Source organism: Python bivittatus, unplaced genomic scaffold (genome assembly GCF_059951505.1).
Source record: "Python bivittatus isolate LINGU-HERP-01145 unplaced genomic scaffold, Pbiv_v1 ctg000680_np1212, whole genome shotgun sequence".
Classification (NCBI taxonomy): domain Eukaryota; kingdom Metazoa; phylum Chordata; class Lepidosauria; order Squamata; family Pythonidae; genus Python; species Python bivittatus.
In genome coordinates, this window is record NW_028277095.1 from 1,858,894 (window position 1) to 1,884,961 (window position 26,068).

Consider the following 26,068-nt stretch of genomic DNA (forward strand, 5'->3'; position numbering starts at 1 on the left):
TATAGTCGGAACACTGTAGGACAGATCTCAATAACTGTAGCTTCCTGAACCACCTCATGGCTGCAGCAGTCTTACAGAAAATAACTCCTGTGGAGTAAATTAACAGATATTTATAGGATTGTAATATATGCCACACCCAGCATGGCAGGCTTGATGACCTGCCATTGGCCTAAGTCAGAGATGAGCAACCTGAAATCTAAGTGTCTTATGGAATCTCCTGAAACATTATTTTTTTTTCTTTTTCTCTCCAATCACTGTTGCCATAGTACAGCATCCTGTTAATCTGAGGTGAGACTTACCTGGATACTGTAGAGTAAAATATTAATGTAGCTAAAAGACAAAGGAATGCCTTCTTAAGCTCTTCAGCATTTCAGGAGAGAAGAGAACTTGGCAAGTAATATCATCTGTCACGATTTCTGATGCCTTAAAAATGTTAAGCAGGACCCCTTGTCTATCTCTGGTTTTCCATATTTTCCAAGCAAGTGCTCAGATTTGACAGCTTTTTCTTTAAAAAGTAGATTCTCATTTCAAATGGCCATGACTGATGTCTGTTTTACAAACTTGGCAAACTGTAAAGACTCACCTCCCAGACAACCACTTGGCTTTTGTGATTAAAGAGAAGGGATGTTCTCCCTTACCTGGAGCTCAAAGCTTGCTTGATCCAAGAAGAAGCGGTTGAGCACAGAGGCATACTGATTTATGGCTCGAAGGAAAATCCTGGAAAAGTGCAGGGGGAAAAAAAAGCCATTTAAAAAAAGACTTTGGGACAGAGGCAGAGGCTTAAAGCTCCTTTTCATCTCTGTGAAACTACAGGAAGTGCCTGCTGTCTGTTCACAAGTTCTTTGGCATAATTTGTATTTTTACTGCTCTTAAAGCAATGGTGCCAATTTTCATATGCATATCTATATTCTCGAAGCATGATTCAGAAGGTTCTAAGCAGCCACAGTCAAGAGAATTGACAAGTTAGCAAGCTACTAAAGACAGAGAAATAAAATCACTAAGAATAGCCAGGAAATCCAGAAGGGATTCTCAGTGTCATACTTAATTTTATGCAGACCAGGCTTCAAGGATCCTGGAACAATGGCCATTGATTGATACACTGTACTAAATATGTGAAAAAACAAAGAACTGGAGGAAAAAAATGTTCTGGGCTACAGATAATAGACTTTTTACCTGCTCTGCATCATATTCATAACCATCCAGTCACTTGCATAGACATTTTTTCCAATCAGGTCTTTAAACATGATGAAAGTTTCCATCAGAAAATCCTACGGGGAAGATAACAAATCAGATTTATATTAGCCCTGAAAAGCTTATATATCAGCCTTCCCAGATAAAATGTTCTCCAGATGTGCTTGGGCTCTACTTCCCATAACTGGATGTACTAACTGGGAATTCTGGGAACTGTATTCCCAACCTTTGCAGAGATCACCAGGCTATGGTCCTCCATGGCTTCCTGTGTTCCCCACCCTCTACCAGAGCCTTCCTAACATTGCCAATAAAAACCATTTTTACAATGGTACAAGTGGAAATTCTTTAACTACAAGTCATGTCACAATGCTAACTGTTTTAAATTAACTTAATTCAACATAACTTTTCTTCTAGTTGGGTCCTACCTACTTTTTGGAGTCAGACCCAAAGCCTTGCTACTTAAATGGCAACTGAGAATCTCATCTTAGACTACATTGCACTCGATACCTCAATCCTATACATCTCAAGAAAAAGATTTAAGAAACTTTAAGAAATACTACCTAAACAACCAGGTTTCCTTCCAAAAATATGCTTTTTATTTTTAAATACTTCAAGATAGTATATGTAGCATTTTTCCCCCCCACCCCAAAAAAGATTTCCCCCACAACCATAACCATGGAAACTATGTTTCATTAACAGAGAATGGCCTAAAGTCTCCCCAGGTTTCATGAGTGAGAGTGAGCTCAAAGTGTGCCCTCAACAGTCTAACACTTAAACAATATCCTACTGTTCTCCATCATGTTATGGATGAATGTTTTCCTTTCCACCCATTTTTAGTGCATGTGATGTGGGTGTAGAGATACACAAACAAAATATACCCCAAGGATGGCACATATAATAACTTTGCTGCGGGAGCTGCATTGGGTCCCAGTTTGCTTCCAGGTCCAATTCAAGGTGTTGGTTATTACCTTTAAAGCCCTACATGTTACTTGGGGTCCAGGTTACTTGAGGGACCATCTCACCTCCATTACATCAACCCGTCTCACCCAGTCAGGCAGAGAGGATGTTACAGACCCTGTCAGCGAGAGAATGTTGGCTGGTGGGGCCCAGGAGGAGAGTCTTCTCTGACGTTGCCCCTGCCTTCTGGAATAATTTCCCCCGCAAAGGTGCGGTCAGCCTCTACTCTCCTGGCTTTCCGGAAACAACTGAAGACCTGGTTCTGCCAGCTTGTGTGGGGGAAGAAGAGCTTTAACCAACCCTGGGGTTGGCTGGCGCCCTAATGATGCTCCCCGAGCCTAATAATTCCTAGCTACCATCACTTCTTGGAAGATATTTACTATTTATTTAGGACTAATTGTTATATTGTATTTTTAATTAATATTTATCTTTTCTGTAAACCGCCCAGAGTCATTTTCTAACGAGATGGATGGTAACAAATTTGATTTTATTTAATTTTGTATCCCTTGGAGGTGACTACACATATTGCATCTATATTAATTAATAAGTCATGAACCATAAGAACAGGGGCAAAACAATTCTACTGAGCCATATGGAAATGATGGGCCAGCCATCTTTTTGGACTCCCCCCTCCACATCATGCTCCCAAAATTCAGTAGTCAACCCCCAAATGACAGCAGTGTGATTTCTCCCCATGTTAATTGGCTAAAGCCAATAGGCTTACATGCTTTTTTTTTTAAAAAAAGCCAAAATGGGGAGGAAAAAAAACAGTGAAAGAAGCTGAAAGCAGTGCTCATTCCCACCTTCAGTGATGTCAATGCATTCCTCTCTATTGCACTTGACATCTGCAGAGGTTACAACTCCACTCTTTCTCACTATGTGGGCTGGTCTGAAACTCAAGTTATTTGCTTTTTACTTACTGACTCCTCTCCTGAAACTTCCAGGAAGTAGCAAAGTTCTGCTCAGTTGCAATTGCCATTAGAAGCTCTGGGTTTCAGGGTTAGGGTTTAAGGGTGCTGAACTTCCATATGCATGTATCTTTCACCTGTTTTTTTTATTCTGCTCTATTTGATTTTAGTTTTACGGAGAGCTGGTAGAATGTTATCACGCATGTCCTTATTTAACCTGCTTCTTTTTGTGGACTTCGTTTGGCCTCTGTCCAAAAATTGAATTTAACTAAGCAATATGCTTAGCAATGCTTAGTTACCGCTGTACCCTCTTGCAAGAAAGAGAAGATCATCCAAACCTGGCCGTAGAAGTTCTGTAAATAAGCTGCTCCAGCTGTAACAGTTGAAGTCAACTCTACGATGTTCTACTTCCAGAATACATATGTAGAGGCCTCTTCCATTGGAGCCCCTCTCCTCTGGAACTGCGCTCCCCCCAAGGGCAGAGCACACCATCCCTGCTGGCATTTAGAAGAGCTGCCATGCCCTGATTATTTCAGAAAGACTTATGGGATTGAGAGCATGGGGGTCACATCCTGCAGGAGGTGTTTGTTACCAAGAATGGTATTCTTCAGCGTGATGAATGGGATGATGATGAAGAAGAAGACTTGCTGTATATTATGTTACTACTATTTATTGTTTCAATCGTCCTTGTTTGCATTTCAAGATATCTAATATAGCAGCTCTAGAATTGAAAAAGCAGCTAATCAGGACTGGAGCTTTTATTGTAAAGGGAAGGGCTTGGTTAATTAATTAATTAATTAATTTGTTCGCTTGTTTGTTTATATTTCAAATTTAGATACCGCCCATCTCACAAAAAGTGACTCTGGGCTTTCCCCTCTCTGCAAGAACCCCTGTGAAAAACAGATCCACTCCCAGAATGTGTTATTTGCACTTTTCTCTAAGGCAGAGGTGCTTCTGGAGAGAACGACAGCTTTAGAGTTTGCTATGGAATCCAGAATGGCCCTTGCATTATCTACCTCTTGGCAGCAGTTGAAGACCTGAGTTTCCATCCTCACGTTCAGGACTTCAGGATCGAAAGCCTAATCATACTGTTTGTTCCTTAAATATTTCTCTATCACTGCGACAAGGGTTGTTAAAAATATCTCAGAAACAATCAACAGACTATTACAACCACACAGCATCCCTGCAGCACACAAACCAACGAAAGCCCTCCAAAGCATCTTAAGTAAACCAAAAGACCCAGTAGCCCAAGAAGAATAAACAGGAGTTATCTACAACATGACGTGATGACGCTCCCTGAGTGACTGCCAGTTATCTTTGGATCTATTTATTTTCTATTTATTATCGTAAGTTTGTAGTTTTAACTGATTTTAACTGTTTTGTAAACCACTCAGAGTTGTTCAGCAAGATGAGTGGTGATAAATTTGATATATATATATAAACAAACAAACATACAGTGTAAGGACTGTAACAGCCACTATGTAGGACAGAAGGCAGAAGACTAGCAGAGCGCATCCATTAACACCAGTTAGCAGTCAGAAGACACAATGAAAACTCCTTAATCTCACAACATGGACAGACTTAGCCATAGTTTCAACCAGGAAACTGAGCATCCTAGATCAAGCTAAATCCAAAAATGCGAGAGAATTCCTGGAAGGTTGGCATTCAGACAAATCAGCCATCAATAAAAACATAGAGATAAAGCACATTTATACATCATTCAAAAGAGACAAAAAGAAAGCTAAGAAGGGAACAGAAAGACCAGAACACATCCTCTCCAGCAGCCTACACCCACATAAGCAAGGATTAACATTCTGCCAAATCAGGCAGAAAACAATACCCTAATCGAGGTACTGCCCAGGACAAAACTACACCCCCACCAATGCTGGCAGGGCAAGCTACTGTATATAAACAGGGAGCAATCCCCACACTCACTCGCACTGATGATGTTACTTAGTTGGGTAATGAAACATTTACAAGCAAATAACCAAGCTCAGAGAGCACCAAAGACTCCACTCTAGCTATCTTCAGGGACAGAGCTCTTATTTTCACAAAAATAAATCCCACAACAGATACATTAAATACAATCGAGCATTTAATGCAAGGGATATGTGGCCAGCTTATGATTAAAGTGTACTGTTTGGGATGCCAAGGGATATTTATATGGATTTTATTTCAACTTTTCAAGGAAGTCCAAATAAACAGGACTTTATGAGATCAAGCAGCGACAGGCAAGACGACGTGGGACTTTCCAGCTAAGAACTCCACACAAGAGGTCATTTTCATTTTGAAAAGTTCAGCAAGATGTATAGCTGTGCAGGATTGGAAAACTACAGAAGGAGACATGGCTATGGCTATTTGTTAAAGCAATTAGGGTGGGGCATAATTAAATCAGTCCTTAAATGATATAATTCTAGTCAAGAAGACCGAGGCACCATCAAGATAAAAATGACCAGCTTAATGACATTACCCCAAGATTGCTAGGCAGATATAATGTCTGGACCATAAAGGCCAGAAAGGAAAATTCATTTATTTTATATATAGACATAATGTATTGATTATTAAAACTAATATTTCTTAATATTTTCCCAAAAAATCCACCCCAAAGAAGGCTCTGCATCAATTCACATGGCTACTAGATTGTGCCTTTGGGAAAACAGCAAACCATTTCTTTATTGTCTGTGCTCCTGCCCTCTGAAGATGCCGGTCACAGATGCTGGCGAAACGTTAGGAAACAAAACTTCCAGAACACGGCCACACAGCCCGGAAGACCCACACCAGCCATCATTTCTTTATTCTTCAGATCTTATTATCCAAATCTTTCATCCCCTCAACCCGCCCCCCCCATGAGAGCATATGGTGGGCACATTCACAAAATAACACTCATAGGAAACAGCTTACCTATTCCCAAAATAACTGTGATAGGAAATAGTCACAAGATACCTGTGATGGAATGGAATTATGAAGGCCACACTCAGGGAGGCAAGCATCCTCTTTCATCTCCAGAAGGGTGAGGAAGAGATAAGAGGATGAGGCTGGCACCTCCCTGAGGAATTCACTCTGTTTTCACAGCTACTGTGGGAACAGAGTTTCAGTCTGGGAAGATTCTTGATAGCGGTTGTAGCTAATAAACATTGCTGAACTGAATCTGCATGGTCTCCTGGAGTTCCTTGGGCTAGGCCTGACAATACCCAACTGTTTGTCAGAAGGCAAACTTGATCAGCTTGCTGCTTGTCCCATCTCCTAGACCCCAAAGATGCTCTCTACCATCCTGGTTCATTACTGTTACTAGGAGGAGACTTAAACACACACTAAAAATAAAGCATTATGGAGTCCTTGGTGTTCTCTGAGCTTGGTTATTTTCTTGCAGATGTTTTGTTACCCGACTAGGTAACATCTTCACTGTTCTAGCACGGAAGATGTTACCTAGTCAGGTAACAAAACATCTGCAAGAAAACCACCAAGCTCAGAGAACACCAAGGACTCCACCGTTCAACCCTGAGCTACACATATCCTCTTCTATTAATAAAGCACTATGTTGATCCATCAATATGTTAATTGTCTAAGAATTTCTATGGGTACCAAATAAATACTTATTTGGATACTTGGAAATCAACATCATGCTCAAAGGCTAGTGTTTTGCTTTCAATGTCTTTTTTTTTTTTTTAAGAAAAAAGACAAGAGGGAGCAGAAAGACTGCCATCATGTTGCCTACCCCTGATGTATGGATATCTCAAGCTTTTCACAGTTTAGGAACCTCTCTCTGTGCTGAAGCATTACTGCTGTCATTTACCAATCAGAGAGGTGATATGAGTAGTTGCTGATGTTAGGAAAGGCTGCTTGTAAGAAACTGTATGTTATAGAATGGAACTGGCATCTGAGCTGACATGTACAGCAAGCAGCAGGGTCAAAACCACTGGCATCTTTCATAATGACTGCATAAACCCACTCCTGGCAGCTCTTCCAAAGTTAACTTGTCCTGCTCTTGACTAAGATCATCCACACCAAAGAAGCTTTTGAGTAACTCAATCCCTGGGTGTGGAAATTTTGGAATGAAAACCTCAAAAGACATTGCTTATACAATCTGAGAGGCCTGAGGATTTGTTGCAAATGGGTTTACTTACACACACACACACACACACAACTCTCATTTCTGAAAGCCCACCCCAATGGTTCACCATTGCCAACTTCCCAATATGCCAAATAGAGTCTTCAAAAGGTCTTGGCAGAACTCCATAGTGGAAGGCACAGAACATCACTCCCCCACATCTCCCTTTTCTGTAGGAGCAAGTTAAACAAATGCCAGGCTCCACAAACTGCTGTGCTGGCCAATGCTTACAGATTCTTCCATGTCACAAAGTTGACCTTAGTTACTCAAGCCTTCAGCCAGCCAAATGCAGATTCATAATATCCCCAAGGAGCAGAATAAGGAGGAAGGAAGAAAGAGCCTATGATTATAATATGCATAGATTGAGGGAAGAAATCGCATCACTTTCAACCAGAGGCACTAGGAACTGAACCTGCATGTAAAGTTGGTGTTCTGCCAGCAAGCCACCAAGTATCTCCTCTGAAGGAATGAAGGAAAGCTGGCTTACATCAGATTCATAAATCTATTCCAATACTATCATTTTGACTTAGAGTAACTCAGCAGAGCCTCAGGCAGAAGACAACGAAAGTTACCTAACTCAAATGCTGTGATTCAGTTTGAGACCCTTGCAAACCATGTTCACAACCATAAAGCAATCATCTTTTACCTGTATGAAGTACTGCAACTGTTCTACAACTATAAGACTTGCGCCTAATCATGGCACGTATGTCCCCTTGGCGTGCACCACTTCCATTGAATCATGGCTCCTACATTTTTCTCTGGTGGCCCCCTGACATTGCCTTTATTTCATCCCCAACCTATGAGCAAGACAGGCCTAAACTGTCTTTAGCTATACTGGTGTTAACCATCCAAGAACAGACCTCAAGGTATTTAAATATCTGTTAGACTTTCTTCCCATCTTCTTGGAGATAAGTTAGGGAACTTCAGTGTCAAGGAACAGAAGTAAAAAAAGGGTAAGCAATGGGGACAACAGATTTCACGCCAGTAGAGTTTCCTGCCACCTCCAAGAGCAGCGGAGAGCATTTCAACTCAACCTTGGAGAAGGACCCCCCTTCTAGCCACTCTTTCTGGATTCTGAGATTGAATTAAGGATCGCTCATCACGTTTCAAACAATGCAAGCAACCAGAAAGGACTTTGTTTTGGAACTGAATCTGAAATTCTTAAGAAGGCAGACTCAAGAGTTTCTCCTGCTCTTTGGGATTCATGTCGTAAACATACCTGTCTACTGTCTATATGACAAAAGTAAAATAATAATAATAATAATAATAATAATAATAATCCTCAAATCCTCCCATTTCAAATTTCAATCAGACTTACAATAAGATCTTGCCTGGTTTTGAAAGTGCTGATGTAGTAGCTATAATGGGAGTCATCCATCTGCCTTAAGATGGCTGTCATGCAAGATACAAAGCTACCCTGGAAACAAGATGGAGAAAAAATAAAGACCCTTTGTCAGTTGTGCTTTTCATGAACGTTGAAGCAGATATATGTAAGATTTTCCTTGTGGGTTTCCTAAAAGACATCTAGTTGGCCCTTATGAGATTTAGGATGCTGGACAAGGTGGACCACCAGAGATCTTTAGTTATACATAAGATGATCAGTCTTGAGAGGTTAGTGTTCAAAGCCCTCAAGAAGATATGCTTGGGTGGGAGACAAAATATTCAGTTACAAAATATTCAGCTACAACGGTCTAGTAGCCGCTCCTACAAATCAGTATATTCTTCTTTAAAATTACAACAATTTTCTGTTTTTCTTTCTAGACAACTTCATTTTTCCTACATCATTTCTGGCTTATTTTCAATCATTGCATTTGCATCCAGATGGTTCCCACCTTGTTGGGCAGCATTGAAAGCCTACACCATTATATAGTTCCCACTTTGCTTGTCTTCAAGTGCTCTTTAAAAACCTGGCTTTTCCTGCAAGTCTTGGATAGATGGATGAAGGGATGGAGGGATGGGTAGAGGGCATAGGCTCTGAGAGCTGTGAGGAATTTGGATGCTTGCACCTTATATGAATACTGTTTTTGTTGCTGGAATCATTTTATATTTATTGCTGTTTTAATCTTCTAAGGCACCCAGACTAATCTGGAATGGGAAAGCCTGCAAATTCAATACATGAATTAAAATAATCAATTTCCTACATGGCCAAATTGTGGCTTGTATTGACAGCTCTATCATGATAACATGGTTATTAAAAGTATTTATGTACCAGGCTCAAAAATCCTGACACTTTTATTGCAGTGGCAGGAGCAGAATATCCACACGAAAAATGGGTGCCTTAGAAAGACACCTCTCCAATGTGCCAGCTAATCTGAAGAGTCTATGGCTGGGCTCCTCCCAGAAGTCTCAAAGCAAGGGACAAAGACCCCAAAACTCATAAGACAATAAACCAAGAGCACCAGAGTCAAGCCGATTTCTCTCACAATGTGAGGAGACTGTCTCCCCATCCCAATCACAGTTCGGTTTATCCTCCTCAGCAGCCGCTCCATTATCAACTGGATGTGATCTGCAGTTGGGCCCTGAGGGAACCAAAGAAATGGAAAGCACATTAGATGGGTTCTGGTCACAGGGATTTCCACAACACTGCACGGAGCCTTGTTGCAAGAAGTGCTGGTGAAGGCTTTGGGGTGCAGGATAATCATCCCCCGATATTGTGGATTTAGACTGAGAGGGGAGGGGATAGATTCTCTGTATGCCCCTTTCTTTGCCCTTCCCAGCCTGGTAAACAAATCCTTCCCTATTCCATGATGACAATCCCCTTCAAGGAAAAAGGTTTCCCAAGATAGCGTATAAAACATTTGTGCTTATCAGAAATGGGGCTGACACTGAGACCAGATTACTCTGTGCTTAATTTTATTTATTTTTGCCTTTCCAAGTATTCTGCAGATTTTTCTTTGCCCTGACTAGTCAAGGACGGATTTCTAGGGAGCTGCACAGTGAGAGTAAATATGCAATTGTATGACTGCATGTAAAAATATTCCAGCTGTTTGCGATCTTGTCTAACGCTTCCCTTGCGACTGAGTTTTTGACAGTGCATGCCTGCAATTTTCAGTTCTGTACAATTTCCAGGGCTAGAAACTTCAGGCATTCAAATCCCTGTCTCAAAACATTGCATCCAAACTATCTGTTACGTGACAAAGCCACACACGTTCTGAATTGATTTATTTTTAAATTTTCAAATTAAAAAAAGGGGAAAAGCAATTACAGTCAAAATGGTGGAGGGGCAGAGAGGGGTTTTAAAAATGCTTTACATCTATGCTACCCTCCTGATATTAACTGCCTCCTGAAGCAGCAAACTAAAAATATCAAATACCCTTCATTGCATAGCCCTAGCTTTTCCTTGGAAAGTGATATGTCAACACTACATATATTTTGATGGGAGACCATTTGATAAGACCAGGACTCCAAACTAGAGTGGGAAGTCAGCAGAACATCCTGGAGGAGCACAATAGCAAACCACCTCCATTTTTACTAAGAAAACTGCAAACAGTAAATGAATTTATGTAAGTCACCCAAAGTCAAGATCCATCCATCCATCCATCCATCCATCCATCCATCCATCCATCCGCACTTCATATTCAGTCCCAAAGCAGCTACTTTAAAGAGCTGCAGGCAATGTTACTCTCAAGGAAACATTGGAAGGAAACAACAGATACTTACCACCTCCTTCCGATCGAGTACCTCAAGAATATTACTAAGCAGCTGTGAACAGGCTTCATGGTCAGGTTTGTGGGAATTATCGTCCAGTTGTCCACTTAGCTGGTCTACCAGCAGGGGGAGAAGAATGTCGCGGCATTCTGGGACACAGAATGAAGAAATATGGGAAGGAGTCAACACATCCGACTGTGCTTGAAATAACTCATACATTGATTTCCCTGTTTTTAAAACAGTCCCCAAAACAGAACCAAAATTTTGCCCATAATTCAGGGATGGAGGAAACTGTAGTTTTCCAGAAGGTACTGTTCTAAACCATTTAGAAGGCAGGGGAAGCAGACAAAGGAAGACTCCTTCAATTGTCAGTCAGGAGGTCCACACACTCCAGCTGCCTGCATTGTCAATCCAGGAGGCTGGCTTATCCATGACCCATAGTAGAAGATGCCATTAGGACATGAGCTTGCATCTCTGAGGAGTTTTATAGAGCTCCCTAAATATCATTTTGCTGGTTCAGTACATCATTGGAACATTGAAAATGAGAATGAAAGAGGGAGACTTAACTCACCGGACTGACGGAACAGGTCACTGTCCACAATCTTGGTCATGCAATTGAGCTTCTGACGGACAAGCTGATTATCAGGGATGCTTTGAATAAATTTGCTAAAGAGGACACTGAAAAGGGTTCAGGGAATGAGGATAGAAAGAATATTTTATTCCATTAATATTTTGAGCACTGATTGGCTAATGTTTTTAGAAAGCAGCTTCCTAACAGACCTGTGAAATAATTCTCCAGGGACAGGAAGGAAGGAAGGAAGGAAGGAAGGAAGGAAGGAAGGAAGGAAGGAAGGAAGGAAGGAAGGAAGGAAGGAAGGAAGGAAGGAAGGAAGGAAGGAAGGAAGGAAGGAGGCAGGCAGGCAGGCAGGCAGGCAGGCAGGCATTTTGAATATATTAAATATATATTATTTTTTAACATAATACTAACATTTGTTTATTACTTCAATTATATGGTTGCCTGCTCAACATGCACGTCTAGCTGGCTAAAAATCCATTAAAAAGCAAAATCAGTTAAAAACAGCACATTGTGCTTGGGGTGACTCAAAAGCACATATTCACATCACTGAGCCAGGCTCACCCAACAGCCTGGCCCACTGCAAGGGGAAGATATTATTAACATTGTAATAATGATAACAGTCAGATATTTCTAACATCACATTAGTAGTAACAATAAATATAACAACTGTTTGATAATTAGTACTTTGTCACTTTTAATCAATTAAGCACCTACTAGATCTCAGATGATGGCAATACAGTGGTACCTCGGGTTACGAACGCCTCTGCTTACGAATTTTTCGGGTTGTGACCAGCTCCGGCCGCAAAAATTTACCTCGGTTTGCGAACTCCGCCTCGGGGTATGAACCGGATCCGCGGCCATTTTCCGCCATGACACGTGGTCCGTGGCCATTTTCCGCCCGTGCCACATGGTCCGCGGCCATTTTTCCGCCTGTGCCACGTGGTCCGCGGCCGTTTTTCCACCCTTGACGCGTGGTCTGCGGACGCCGGAACGAATTAACGGTAATTACATTGAACCTTATGGGAAAATTTGCTTCGGGTTGCGAACAAATCGGGTTGCGACCAGAGTCACGGAATGGATTAAATTCGTAACCCGAGGGACCACTGTATCTGGAAGATTAAGACTTTAACAGTCAATTCACATATTAATACCAGATTTGCCAAAATTTGGGTGGGCTTGTTCTATTTTTCTTTTCTGAAAAATTTTTCTTTTCTTGATCTCCCATCGCATGCTCATAGTCTATGACAACTTCTACCAACCTGCTGTCCTCCAGATCTGTTGGATTTCAATACCCTTAGTTCCCTGCCAACATGGCCCTTGGCTCCTTTAATATATATAATTTTAATTAAGAATTTTCATTGTAATAGTAAAATTTAATACAAACTAAACTTAAAGAAAGAGGAGAGGAGAGGAGAGGAGAGGAGAGGAGAGGAGAGGAGAGGAGAGGAGAGGAGAGGAGAGGAGAGGAGAGGAGAGGAGAGGAGAGGAGAGGAGAGGAGAGGAGAGGAGAGGAGAGAAAAGTGCAAGGAAAAAGAAAAATAAGAAGAGAAGGAAGAGAAAAGTAAGACTGTAATAAAGAAAAAGAAAAGAAATATATAAAGAAGTGACTTCCAACCTTCATCACAACAAGTATAAGCAAATTTAGCGACTTCACCCCCTCTAAAGTTACAATTATCTCTTCATCCCATATCCCATCTCTTATCTATAAATAAATCCATAAAACATCATCTTTTCAGTCCTGATGTCAGCAGAAAGTCCATACAGGGTTGCCAGAAGCAAAAATGTATCTTGCTTTAATCCTGATCAAACAAACCGACCTTATATTCCTTCCTTTTACTTCTAACAGTCTTAATCTTTAGTTCATTCAAATATTGTCATAGGATTTGATTTCTCTTCATTTCTTCTTTGTCCTATTGCATAAAGTTCTTCAGGGCTTTAACAAGCCTCTTTTGTAAATCCAATAGGAAAAAATTATTCAGGTCACTCTCTTGCTTTGTTGTGTGTATTTCCCTTTTAAATTTTAAAACATCAGCCAGTTTCTTTTGTAGATCCAGTGAAACATCCTTTTCTAAGTCATTCTCTTGGCCTGTCTAAGTCCACTTTTGATACCATCTCTATCTAGTCAGATAAAATTTGTTCTACATCTGTCTTCAATAACACCTTTTGGACACAGTCTATCCAAAGAAGCAGACATCATTACTAACATTGTTGATATTGTGGCTACTATTTTCTGACTCCATTCTTCAAAAGTCTCCTTCAGTATTTCCATTGTTATAACATTTTGCATCATTTTGTAGGGATGTATTTTTTCCTGTACCTAAAATCTTTAGCTTCCTCTAGTGTCCAATTTTTAAAATTATGAAATTCCTTATTTTTGTTATGTCTTGCAAAACCCAAAACAGGATCTATTTCCCACAACAAGCTGTTTGTTCTTTATAATTAATTCCTAAATCTTATTGTAAAAGTTTCAATATTCCAAATTTATCTTAACCCTTAGCCCTTTTATAACTTTCTAAGATATTTCAGGTTCTTTAAGTTCTTAAGTTTATCATTAAAATTTTCTTTTGTTCAGGACTGAAGGCAAACTCACTTGGCTTTTTCAAACTTGTCATTCTGAAGAACTCTAAGAGTTTACAAGTAGTTTATGAGCAATTTCTGAAAGTGATTAGCAAGTGAGGTTAGTGAACCTAGTGTCCTTTACAGGGCGCTGACTGTGGTTGCGAACAAGATGGCTATTCCATTGTCTCCCAGTGCTCAAACCCACAGGAGACTTCTGTCCTGCAGTCTCCTTCTGAGAAGCAGCCATCTGGAGCACATGTGGAGCACTATCCTCTCCTTGTCCAGAGAGGTTCTGAAGAGCTGTTCTACTCACTGAAGAGCTGGCTCTTCATTCTTCACCACGGTCATTGGCTCTGCTTTCACGGAAATATCTTCATTCCGCCATTCCTCCCCCACAAGCCCCGGCTCCTTTAAGAGATCACTATGTTTGTTTCTCTTTTTCTCTTTTAAAAGCATTTTTATCATGGTGAGACTGAGCAGTTTTTAGAAAGGTCCTTAGCTAACTTACTGTTTTTACTGAGTTTGCTCTTGTCTGCTTTTGGACACAGTGTACTGTAGATGCAATTTTTATTATAGTCAGCAATAACCACAACAAATATGCTCTTTTGCTTCTTCTTGTCCATAGTAACAAGAGTAGAATTCAGTACTGCGGTTTGCAGAATTCATTGCTATATGGTATTAGTTTTCCATGTTAAACCAAAAGTATGCATCCATGTGGCTTGGAACATTGGCTTGAAAATATACAAGGCTAAGAAGATTTCAGGAAAAGAAGGAAAAAGCTTTAATGGCTCCTTATTGGCATCCCCATGACTGAGATTTGCAGTGAAATGGCATGGGGTTTCATTCATTTCCACGGTTCTGTATCTTTCCACTAAAAACACAGGAACCTAATAAGCAATGCAAGGTTAAGAGTATTAAGCTCTTCTTATGCAAAAAATTATGCCTGCCTTTGCTGCTTCATTCAAATAAATATTTGTAAGGCACTCTGCATTGGTACAAGGTGGTAGCTCCATGGTAGAGCATAAAGTTGGCATCTAGGAGGTTCCAGGTTCAATTCCCAACTCAGGATTTAGGTTAATATAAGTAGGAAAAAAATCTGTAAGTGTGGCTGTTATTTAGAGTAGATTATACATCACACTAGATGAATCTGATTCAGGCCAAGCCAGTTTCTTCTTTTCCAAGAAAGGGAAAAGACTAATGAATCTTTCAAGTGGGACTTCAATGAAATGTAGTTTATGCACCCCAGAAATATGCTTGTTCAGGATTCCAAAAAGCTACTTCTACTAAGGATGGCATTCTGTTCTTATCTTGCCTTGCAAGATTGATGTCAGCTTACTAGGTAGATCAGACAGACAGGAAACACAACCAGATGAGCTAATTCTACTTTATTGTAAAGCTACATTAACAGAATCTTGCAAGACTGAAAGTACAATTCTCCCCCCATCTCCTTTACAGCCCGAGAAACTAGGGAGGGTCTCTTCTGAGCCACTTGCCCTTCCCACTATCCAGCTGTGGGCTATGCTGCCTCTTATCTGACCATTCCCTAGGCAGCTTCTCTTGGCCCAGTCTCCCAAGGTCTTTCCCATATACTATTACATCAAGCAAAACATTGCGTGACTGCAATTTAGAATTTTACTTCTGCCTTCTCTATTAACTCTGCTTGTTGCAAGCCAGTTGCGAAGCACACAAATGGCAATCACGTGACCCTAGGACACTGCAATGGTCATAAATGCACGCTGGTTGTGAAGTGCCCGAATGGCAATCACATGACCACAGGATGCTGCAACGGTCATAAATGTGAGGATTGGTTGCAAAGCTATTTTTTTACACCATTGTAATGTCAAACAGTCGTTAAACGAGGCAGTCAGCAAGTGAAGACTACCGGTGCTGCAGGACCCAGGGGTCTCACAATGATATCCATCTCCTTCTTATTGCTTCCTAGAGATTTTGTTTTGGTTTCATTGTGGTCTTTAATCCCCTGAGTTTACCATAGAATTATCTGAAGGCAGATCCTCCTTTAGGACCTTCTCTTACACATAGCTACCAAGTGCTATGGGATCAAATGAACAGACAGTGGCAAGTGTAATGAGCCACAATGTTGTCAAAATGCACATTATGCTGTCATCGCACAAATGGTGGAATTACCTAATGATATCATGATGTCTGATGCAAATTTGTATGTTGCATCATTTGCACAATGATGTCACAGTGCACTTGTTATTTGTCTCTCCTTGTCCCCAAACTCCATGGATGCTCTTGAAGACAGGAATTCCTTAACCAAATTTCATGATTAAATCTTATCTTCCCATTTTCAGAGATTACCTTCCAAAACATTGTCCTATTCCTGTCCAGTAGGACAAAATAAATCCAACACAGCATGACTATTAACGTGAGCTTTTTGCAGCACCTAATTTAATTTGATATCTACTTATCAGCCATGCAGGGGGAAAAAATTATAGTACCTGAGTTCCACTGGATCAAAGACTAGTTTGACGTCGTTAATAATGTTTGGCAAATACTTCAAGGCAGCACCCTGGAACAGGCAAAAAGAAGGCAAATTAAGATTGAGGTCTCCAATCTAATAAGCTTAATCATTCTTGAACAAAGGCTTCTCTAAATGTGTGAACTTTCCTGCCACATGGACCCTGATGAGAATTCTATGAACCAAAAGGGTTCCTATGCTCTAAAACCCGAGACCTGCCTTTCTGAATCTGGTGCCCTCAAATATGTTGGGGCCTCAACCCTCAGAACTAGCAGTATGGTCATCCCAGCTGAGAATTCTGAGACTTGTAAGCCCAACCATGGAAGGCCCATGGGTGGAGAAGGCTCTAAGAATGAACTAGACCAGGGGTAGGAACTCAGGCTATTGGCCTTTGAGAATTAACATATTCTGATGGGTCGAAAGCAGCTGCTTCTAAAAGCCGGTGCCATGGCCACACTCCATGTGTCCCTCTGAAGATCCCTTCAGAGTGTTGTATGTAGAACGACAGGCTGTGTTGATAAGAGGCTACAGAGAGCCAGTTGTTCTACATGCAACACTCTGAAGGGATGCAATGGAATGGCCAGGAAGACAATAGTTGGAGACTTGGCCTCTCTTTTCCATGCATCCTAGTCTGCTGCCTGAAGCAGTTCCCTCCTTCCTTCTCCCCAAGGGCAGAACTGCCCTTGCCACGATAAATTCAGACAACTGGTTTGTACCAACCTTGATTTTGACAGCCTCTTCAAGAGGCCTATCCATGAGGACATTAAAGGAGAGGAACAGCTTGCGAATGGCATTGTTAAACTCATCTCCATCTTCACTTTTGCCATAAAATCTAAAAAAAACAAAACAAAACCCAAGGTAAGGAAAGGAGGCAGAGCATGGTTTTTGGAATTCTTTTCAACCCCTTCACCAGCAAAGGTTAAATTTTCCTCCATGTAAGGGAAGCTGGAAGAATAGGGCAGGCTGCATATGCTCAACTGTGGGTCACATGAGAGAATGGGATTTAGAATGGGGTAGTCACTTACATCTCAACCTACAGTTTAACTGCCTCCCCCTTTAGAGATGCACTAAGGGAATCGGGGTTGTCCCCCTTTGTAGACTCCAGGCTAATCTGGTCCAATTTTGATCATGATTCTTCTTTTCCTGACTTCTCCTTCCATACCTGATTGGATCCTATTCTGGGAAATGCTGCTGATACAGAGACAGAGTATTGAATCCCTTTACATGGATTTCTAACATTTCCCTGGGTTGAGACAATTAAAGAGTAAGAAGATCCACTTGCAGGTCACAGCTATTTATTTCTACCCTGCTCATTTATTTTAGTTGCCAGAGTCTTGAGGTGGAAAGTGATGGGAATTTTAATCCAATACATCCAGGGACATAAAATATCCCTAAAGTACCTCTTCAATCTCCGCAGCTGTAACAATTCAATGACAATATATTAAACCAGTGTTTCTCAACCCTGACAACTTGAAGATGTGTGGACTTCCTCCCAGAATTCCCCAGCCAAAATTTTCCATTTGCTTAATATAGTCAGAGCATCCAAATTAATTATGGTGGCTGGAAGGGAACATTTGAAAGGAGCCTACTAGGTTGTTGTTTTCTCACTTACCCTAGGTAAAGAACTCTCGATTGTACTATGAACCTGAAGAGGTACTTCAAAGCTTTCAGAGCAGCAAAAAGCAATTCTGTCTTACTGGAATCATCTGCGTTTCCAACATAGAAATTCAGAACCTTGGTGAGTTTTCTAATGTGTGAAAGAGACACAGAAAAAACGTAAATTTGATGTCAAAACTTGGCTACTTTTCCTCACCTCATTGGTGCTACACTGGATCCATACTATCTATAAGACTAAGTAGATGGCACATGATTATTTGCAACCTTCTCACCAGGCAAGCAAGTCATCATGTGGAAGTCAAGCTAGAACATCAACAAATATTTATTTGGTAGAAGGAGAACCAAGCGTTATTGGGAGTTCCTTAGAAACTGTTCACTGGGTGCAAGTCTTCACACAGGTTGCCGGGAAATGTGTTGCAAAGTAATGCTTGTACTCACACCAGTTCTTTATTTATTGGATTTATTCTCTTGCCTTTCTATCCAAAAGGGTGTTCAAAGTGGGGGATACAAGGATCAGAGAAATTTAAAATCTGAAAATATTATTTATTTCTTGGGTAACAATCTCTCTCTCCTTGAGTATTTTTCATCACAGGAACAAGCCTGTGAGATAGGTTGAGATACAGTGATTGATCCAAAGACACTTAGTGAAGTTCCATGTGGGAGGATGGACTTGTATTTGGATCTCCCCAGTTACAATCCAACACTGTAGCCACCACACCACAATTAAAATTAGATCAGGTCCATAGCCCTTCCATGGAATCAAAAGTGGCATATATAGGGTGCCTGAAGAGTCCTCCCATCCAAATAGTGTCTCAAACCAGCTCCACTTAGCTTCAGCAACATTTCTGGATCACGTGTGTGTAAGCCTGCACCTTGATTAAACATCTCCATATGAAGAAGCTACATTAGGTACCAACATAAACCTTCCTAGCCATGAAATTGACTAGGCTATCTTGGACTAGACAATATGGGTCAGCTTAATCTAAGCAAAAGGACAGTTAAAAACAAGGAGTTTGGTAGCACCTTTTCCAACTAAACCCTACAGTACATCAGTCTAGCCACTCTATGCATCTGATGAAGTAAATTGCAGCTCATGAAAGCTTATACCTTTTATTAAAATTTATTAGTTAGAAAAGATGCTTTCAGTCTCCTTCTGAGTTTCCTTTCCTCCTACAATGGTTTTTCTCCTACAGTGTCCAAAAGGACTGTTGTTAGTTTTAGAAACTGGCTCTGCTAGTGATGAGAATGGATAAGAAATCTTTCCCGTTGTTGGTGATTTTAAATTCACATCCATTACCGGATGCTGTCTGCAACACCCAATGAGCTAATGAATCACTGTCTTGAATCCTGAAAGGTTTGTCTTAAATATTCACAGCAAAGTGTGTAGGTCTCTGATCAGAACGTTATTTGAAATAATTTGCTGGCAGTGTGTGCAGAAAAGTGGCATTATAGAAATGTCACAAAACAATGTCACAAAACTGGTAAACGGTTGAAGTACATGAAACCTCTAATCAACGGCAGGAGAGAAGCTTGATTTTTAAGTTGAAGTCAGACGGGAGTAATCAATTTTCTGAGAATCAGAAACAAAATATTGGCTTCGTGAGCAAGGAAAAACAGCAAAGCATCCACTAGCATCAATAACAGTAACAATAAATTATTTATTTTCCAAGCACATAACAAAACAAAACCACCCAAAACCAAAAGTAATCATAGATGGAATACAATTCATTAAAACAGGGCAAGGAATTAATACAATAAAAAGAAAGTAAGTGTCATAGATATACAATGCCAAAATCTTTCAGGCAAAAGTAATCAGCCACCACTTCCAAACTTAGACTACACTTATTATGGTCTCTCAGCCCAGCCCTAACCCTGATCATGCTTGGGTTGAAGAAAGCTATCTTAGAGATTAATCCAAGTCCTTGATTTCAATCTGCAGAATGAAAGATCAAAGCTTCTCACTACTAATTGGCCTTGGGGACAATTCTCTCTCCAACGTATTTTCTCTTCTCCACATGTAAGTGTTTACATTAGCAAGGTTTAATGTTTTACCTACAACAATGACAGAAGGGACATATAGTAACATTTCCATATCAGGCACGCCTATGTCCTTGTGCAGACAAAGCTACTGAGAATGTCTGGCACATCTTATGATGCTATCACTTGTACAATACACAGTGTTCTGATTTAATTAACTCCTCTCCTAATTGACAGTATAAGTTAGTTTTTATAGGAGGACACACATTTTTTTTTTTCTTGATTAGTATATCGGTCTACAGAAAACTCTAGTTTTGGTCAATTGTGATTGCTGTTGGAAGGTGCCAGGTCTGGGTTTGGTCTAAAATTAGAAGTGATGGCTAATCGCTTTTGCCTGAAAGTAGTATCTAGAAAAATCCAGAAATAAAACATACAAGTGACAGTGACATCAGGGGTTCTGTAAAGGAAATGTCAAGCCTTCTCCTTTGCCTTCTAGCTACCACATAAAAACTTGTATGTGGATGTGTAAATGTATGCTTAAGAGGGACTGGGCATGGCTATACCAAGTAAGGAATCAGCAGTTGCCTTCAAAGACTATGTTAAATCATGATGTGCTTTAATCATGTTCTTTCAACAACAAAAAAAAGTTGTAAGTTTAAGCCATGAAGCACAGTTTACAAACCATAATGCCTCTACTGAACAATAGATTAGATTAGATTAGATTAGATTAGATTAGATTATTACATAGTACAGCAGCAGGTCTAAATCATAATAGCAGAATGCATCTTTTGATTTACAACTTACAGGGAAGATCCTTTGCTGGGTTTCACATGGCTCATCTCCAATTTTATAGAATATTATTTGAAAGGTTGTTGGTGTCCTTTATTTGAGAGCATATTTCTGATGAACCTTGGTTTACAGTTGACCATAGCTATGCTAGTCCAGACAGATTATTTTTTTCTCTTATACATGAGCAACTAAATAAACCAGAATCATTTTTGTTTTTAGTATGTCATCTGGAACAAAGATCCTGGGTTGTTCCAAGCAAGGAACTCAAAAAATAGTTCTTGGCTTACAAATCTTGGCTTGTAGAAAGAGCAACAACACCAGGAGTTATCCAAACCAGGGAGCATGAAAAAAAGTGAATAGGTTATCTGAACAAAAATGGTTTGCTCACAATAAGCAAGATTACTTCCCATTCTGTGTGATTGCAATTGTAACAGAACCTTCACATGCAATGACATTGTACCTTATTTATCAAGAGTTTGGAAGAATGGTAAGCACTGAATGAATCTTGTGGGGGTAAAAAATATAGCCATTCATGAAATACTATACTTACATATAGGCCAAGGTGGCGCTGAAGTGTTTATAAATGTAGGTTTCCAGTACGGGATTAAAATGCTGAAACTTGATATCTCCAATCAGGGAAATAATAAATACCTAATAAAAAAAATGGAATCCATAAATGATTTAATCCATCAAAACCTGTATGGTACATTTGATTTCAGTTTCATTCCTCTCATGGCCAAGAAAAAGGACTTCATCCTTTCTAAACTGCTTGAAAAATCTGGATTCAGGATTCTCTAGGGATGCTTGTAATTCCGTATTGGTGCCCTGAGCAACAGTAACACTCAGAAATCCAGTGTACAGAGGGAAAGCTGCCTTATCCTGTTGCAACAGGCATATAGTTCTCATGCCTAAGCTTTGGGGGAGTACAGGCAGAGCAATGTGTGTGTGGTTGCACAGTACCAAATGGGAGCACTGCAGAAGTGGCAAACAATCCCCTCTTTCCAATAATAATCTTTGAGAGCTTAATATACCCACTTTCCAAAAGAGAACATTGATTTTATTACACTTTCATGATTGTGCATCATCACCATCATTATCATCATCATCTAGATTTTATATCCCACCTTTTCTCCAGGAGCTCAAGGCAGCTTACATGGGAATCTTACTTCATTTGATTCTCACAACCCAATGAGATAGGTTGGGCTGAAAGAGAGAACATGTCCTACTGAACCAAAGTCACCCAGTTTGAGTTCACGGTTGGAACTGATTAGCTCTACGCTGTAGCTCAATAAACTATAAGTTTCTAATCTGTCACTGATGTCCTTCAGAAATCCATCTCCAAATTACCAGTAGGTGATAATTCCCCAAATGTCCATAATACTAAAGTCTCTTAAATGTTCATCTGAGGAGGCATCAAAATTCAGAGTTTGGATTAAATAAATAGACATGGTATTGAAGTGGTTAGGATATTGGATTTGAACAAAGGAGCTCCAGATTCAAGCCCCATGATCCTCACTGGGTGATTTTGGCCTAATCACTTTCTCTGTCAGCTCAATCTCTGTCACAGGGTTGTTTTAGTGGCCTAAAATAAGAAGAAGACCTGATGTAAAGTGGCCTTGAGTATCTATCAATGAAAGAAATCAATAAACATAGAACACTTGTTAAACAGGATCAAACTATACACTTAATTTGGGGGATGATCTGGATTTACATTGGACTGCTACTGGTGACAGTGTTAATAAAGACAGGATGAGGGGCATGAAGATAGAAAGTGAGCCTACCAATGCATCAAACACAAGAAAATCGTAGGATTCGTTGTCGGACATCTCCATCATTATACTGAAAAGTGCATCAAGTGTATCTTGTAGAAACTAGGAAAAGGAATAATAAAGGAGCTGAAGATAAAACAGAATTTTACGGTTTTTATGACATGGTTTTTGAAATCCCCATAACCCAACAGCTGTTCCTCAAATACTAAAAATCAGAGAGCAACACTTTCGCTGCTGGAATACAGCCTTTTGGGCTGGGGGAGAACAACAATGCAAGCTTACTGCCGTGACAAAGGCAATGGCCTAACAGAGTCATAACCTGCACAGCTACAGCTAGTAGCCTATGCCAAGTATAAAAGGACCCAGTGGTTCCCCATTCTGGTCCTACAAAACATGCCCCCAAAGGGCAGACAATTCCCTTGGCATTTGTTTTTCACTGTACTAGATTAAGATGAAATATTTCTTCATGTAGAAGTAATCAACCTGTGGAAGATGCTCCCACAAGGTGTAAGAGTTTGGCTGGTAGTTTAGATAGCTTCAAGAGGGTACCAGACAAACTCCTAGAAAACAGATAGAAAATAGTCTATCAGTGGCTATTAGTGTTAATGACTGGCTGCTGCACTCTACACACTGTAGGTGCAAAGGAGCCACACTGGGAGAAGAAGGCTGCCTTGATCTCCTATTTGTGGGTTTTCTAGATGCATCTAGGAAGCCCACAGAATGCTGGCTAGATGGGCTGTAACCTGACCCAGCAGGACTATTTGCATATAGACGGTCCTCACTTAATAACTACTTGTTCAGCAACTGTTCGAACTTATGTTGGCACTGAACAAGTGATACTTACGACCAGTCCTTGAAGTTCCGGCTGTCATAGCATCCCCACAGTCACAGGATCATGATCTGGGTGCTCTGTGACTGGCTTGCAATTACCACATCGCAGCATCCCACGGTCATGTGATCACCATTTGTGACCTTTCCCAGCCAGCTTCTGACAAGCAAAGTCAGTGGGGAAACTGGCAGGAGATCACAAATGGTGACCACGTGATGTCACGCTCAATGACATCGCAGAATTTGCTTAATGACAGCAACCGGAAGTGCTGGACTGCCGTTGCTAAGTGGTGTGGTCATGTGATGTCACACTTGACCATTGCATTGCTTAGCAGTGGAAATGGCCATTGTTAACCAAGGACTACCTGTATTCTAATGGGCTCAGGTTGTACTTTCCAGCCCACCACATAGAGAAATCTTTGCCAGGGTTATCAGGCATTATGATGATGCTATTCCCAATGCAATGGTAGGGAAATCAGTTGGGAGACCACCTCCCTTAATTCAGAATCACAAGGCTGGAAGGAGCCATTAAGATCACGGAGTCCAAGCTGTGGTTCTGGACAGGAATCCAATTTCAGGCATCCATGACAGATGGTTGTCCAGCCTCTGCCTGAACACATCTAAACACATACAGTATCGCCCATAGTTACTGGTTCCACTATCAACCTGCTTTCAAGTTAGGCTTTCAAACGGAATCTGTCTTCCTCTAATTTAAATCTACCTTCCATATCTTCTTCTCTGTAACCATGGAGTTTCGGCCTTTTTATTTACTTTATTTCTGGGGCTAATCCAGAATACAATGAAACTATTCCTTTCTGTGATTTGGAAACAATAATTCTACTCATGCAATCCAAACCTGCATTTGCATTTACAGGTAGTCCCCAGTTTACAACGAGTTCCATTCCCAAGGTCTGTCCTTAAGTCGAATTTGTATGTGAACCAGAACAGCATTATTGTATAATATTGTATAAGTAGTATTGTGTAACTAACTCGAACCATTGTATATTTAACTTGAATCATTGTGTATTTAACTTGAATCAGTGTACTTAACTCGAATTTTACTACAATAGGCTCTGTTCTTAACTATGGGTCATCCTTAAACCGGGCATTCTTAACACAGGGACTACCTGTGCTTTAAAATCATGACTGATGCTCTCTGTTGTCAGCCCTTTTAAAAGAGGGATGGGCAATATACAGCCCCAGGGCCATGTGGTACCTGTATCCCCTTTTCATACCCCCTCCTGGTTATTAACTGATATGTAAACAAAACCAGAAGCAGACAGGTCTATCTTCTTAAAAGAGATTGGCCTTCTCCCCGTTTACACTGAAAATGTTGGAGTGGTTTTGAATCACCTATACACCTAATCATCACATTTGGAAACAAAGTTACCTGCTGGAATCCTTGCATTACCTCTTCAACCCTTTTCCTAATCAATTTTAATAATCTCAGCTCAGAGAGAAGCGTTCCTTGGCTGCTTTTCTCCAGTCCTGATTATTACTAGGGAAATATCACATCAGTGCTAAAAAAAAAAGGTGGCATTTTGATATGGGGAACACAGATAAACTGTTGTGGAATGAAGATAGGCTTGGCAATGAAAAATCCTACATTCTTCCTCCAAACCAAGACAGTAATACTTTGTTTCATCCCGTCCTCCCAAAATATGTTAGTTGGGGCCCTGGCCCTCAAAGACTTGCCCATCCCCAAAGTCTGCCCACGTGGGGCCCCTTTGTACCTTAACAATTTCTCCTCCTTCCACATCCATCAGCTTCTTCAGGTTGTGTCCTATGTTCTGAGAGTTTGAACGCCAATTCAACAACCCTAGCAGGTCAACTGGCAAGGGCAAATCAGTAAAAGTCAGACCACAATGAGCAATAGATATCCGAGTTCCTGCAATGGTCTTATTTAATAAGAAGTACCCACAATATACTAATTTTCTGGTACTGAACAGCATTTTTGGAAAAGAGAATGCTTTGAGATGTGCAGTTTAGTGCTGGAAACCAGAAATCATTTTTCTGAAAATCACAACTTTGAGTTATTTTAGAACAAGCAGGTTTCTAGGTTTTGAAGACCAAGAAGATAGGCATGAGGGTAACCAGGGAGGATTAAGTCAAGTCTCAGAAGACAGAGAGTGACACAGACTTTCTATACTCAGATGGATAGACATGGCTCAGTATCCTACCAACTGCATAGGATTTCTTCCTTTCTCTGAATAAGAAAGAAGTAAAAAGTGCCCAAGGAGAGTCTCCTTGGAATATCTGGTACTTTGTAACATGCTGGAAAATCAAGGTTTTGGAAACATGGTCCAGGCTGGGACTGTTGCATATAGCCCCCAACCTGTGAATTGCCCACCTTTGGAAGAAAGATGGTGAGTAAGATATATACAATTTCTGCCAAAAATGGGGATGAAATTTTTCTCCCTTCCTGTCCATAATTTAAACAGGGATTATTCAATAGTTCTAAAGGATATAATATTCCAGACTAGCAAAAAGTAGATCTTTGCACAGCGCAACATTAAAAATGAAATTAGCTGCTGCAAGATGCAGTGATGGTCATCAGCTTTGAAAGAGGTGCGGGCAGAAACATGGATAATTAGAGCCAGCAGTGGTTACTCCTAACCTTGTCTACTAGTGGTTTCATGGGACAATTCGGGATGTCCA

The 26,068-nt window shown here is 40.5% G+C and overlaps 1 protein-coding gene across 1 annotated transcript in view; it reads right to left on the reverse strand.

The window, feature by feature from the left end:
- The window catches only part of DOCK5 (dedicator of cytokinesis 5), a 113,624-nt gene that overhangs the window by 36,525 nt on the left and 51,031 nt on the right, over window positions 1-26,068 (reverse strand). Inside the window, exons 19-30 of the mRNA XM_088151871.1 lie at window positions 25,144-25,241; window positions 22,595-22,684; window positions 21,364-21,464; window positions 18,043-18,177; window positions 17,151-17,262; window positions 16,411-16,481; window positions 11,384-11,490; window positions 10,825-10,961; window positions 9,588-9,683; window positions 8,483-8,581; window positions 1,174-1,268; window positions 639-717 (exon numbers count right to left, since the gene is read on the reverse strand). Coding sequence (XP_088007997.1) covers window positions 639-717; window positions 1,174-1,268; window positions 8,483-8,581; window positions 9,588-9,683; window positions 10,825-10,961; window positions 11,384-11,490; window positions 16,411-16,481; window positions 17,151-17,262; window positions 18,043-18,177; window positions 21,364-21,464; window positions 22,595-22,684; window positions 25,144-25,241 — 1,220 coding nt within the window. The remainder of the gene's footprint in view (window positions 1-638; window positions 718-1,173; window positions 1,269-8,482; window positions 8,582-9,587; window positions 9,684-10,824; window positions 10,962-11,383; window positions 11,491-16,410; window positions 16,482-17,150; window positions 17,263-18,042; window positions 18,178-21,363; window positions 21,465-22,594; window positions 22,685-25,143; window positions 25,242-26,068) is intronic.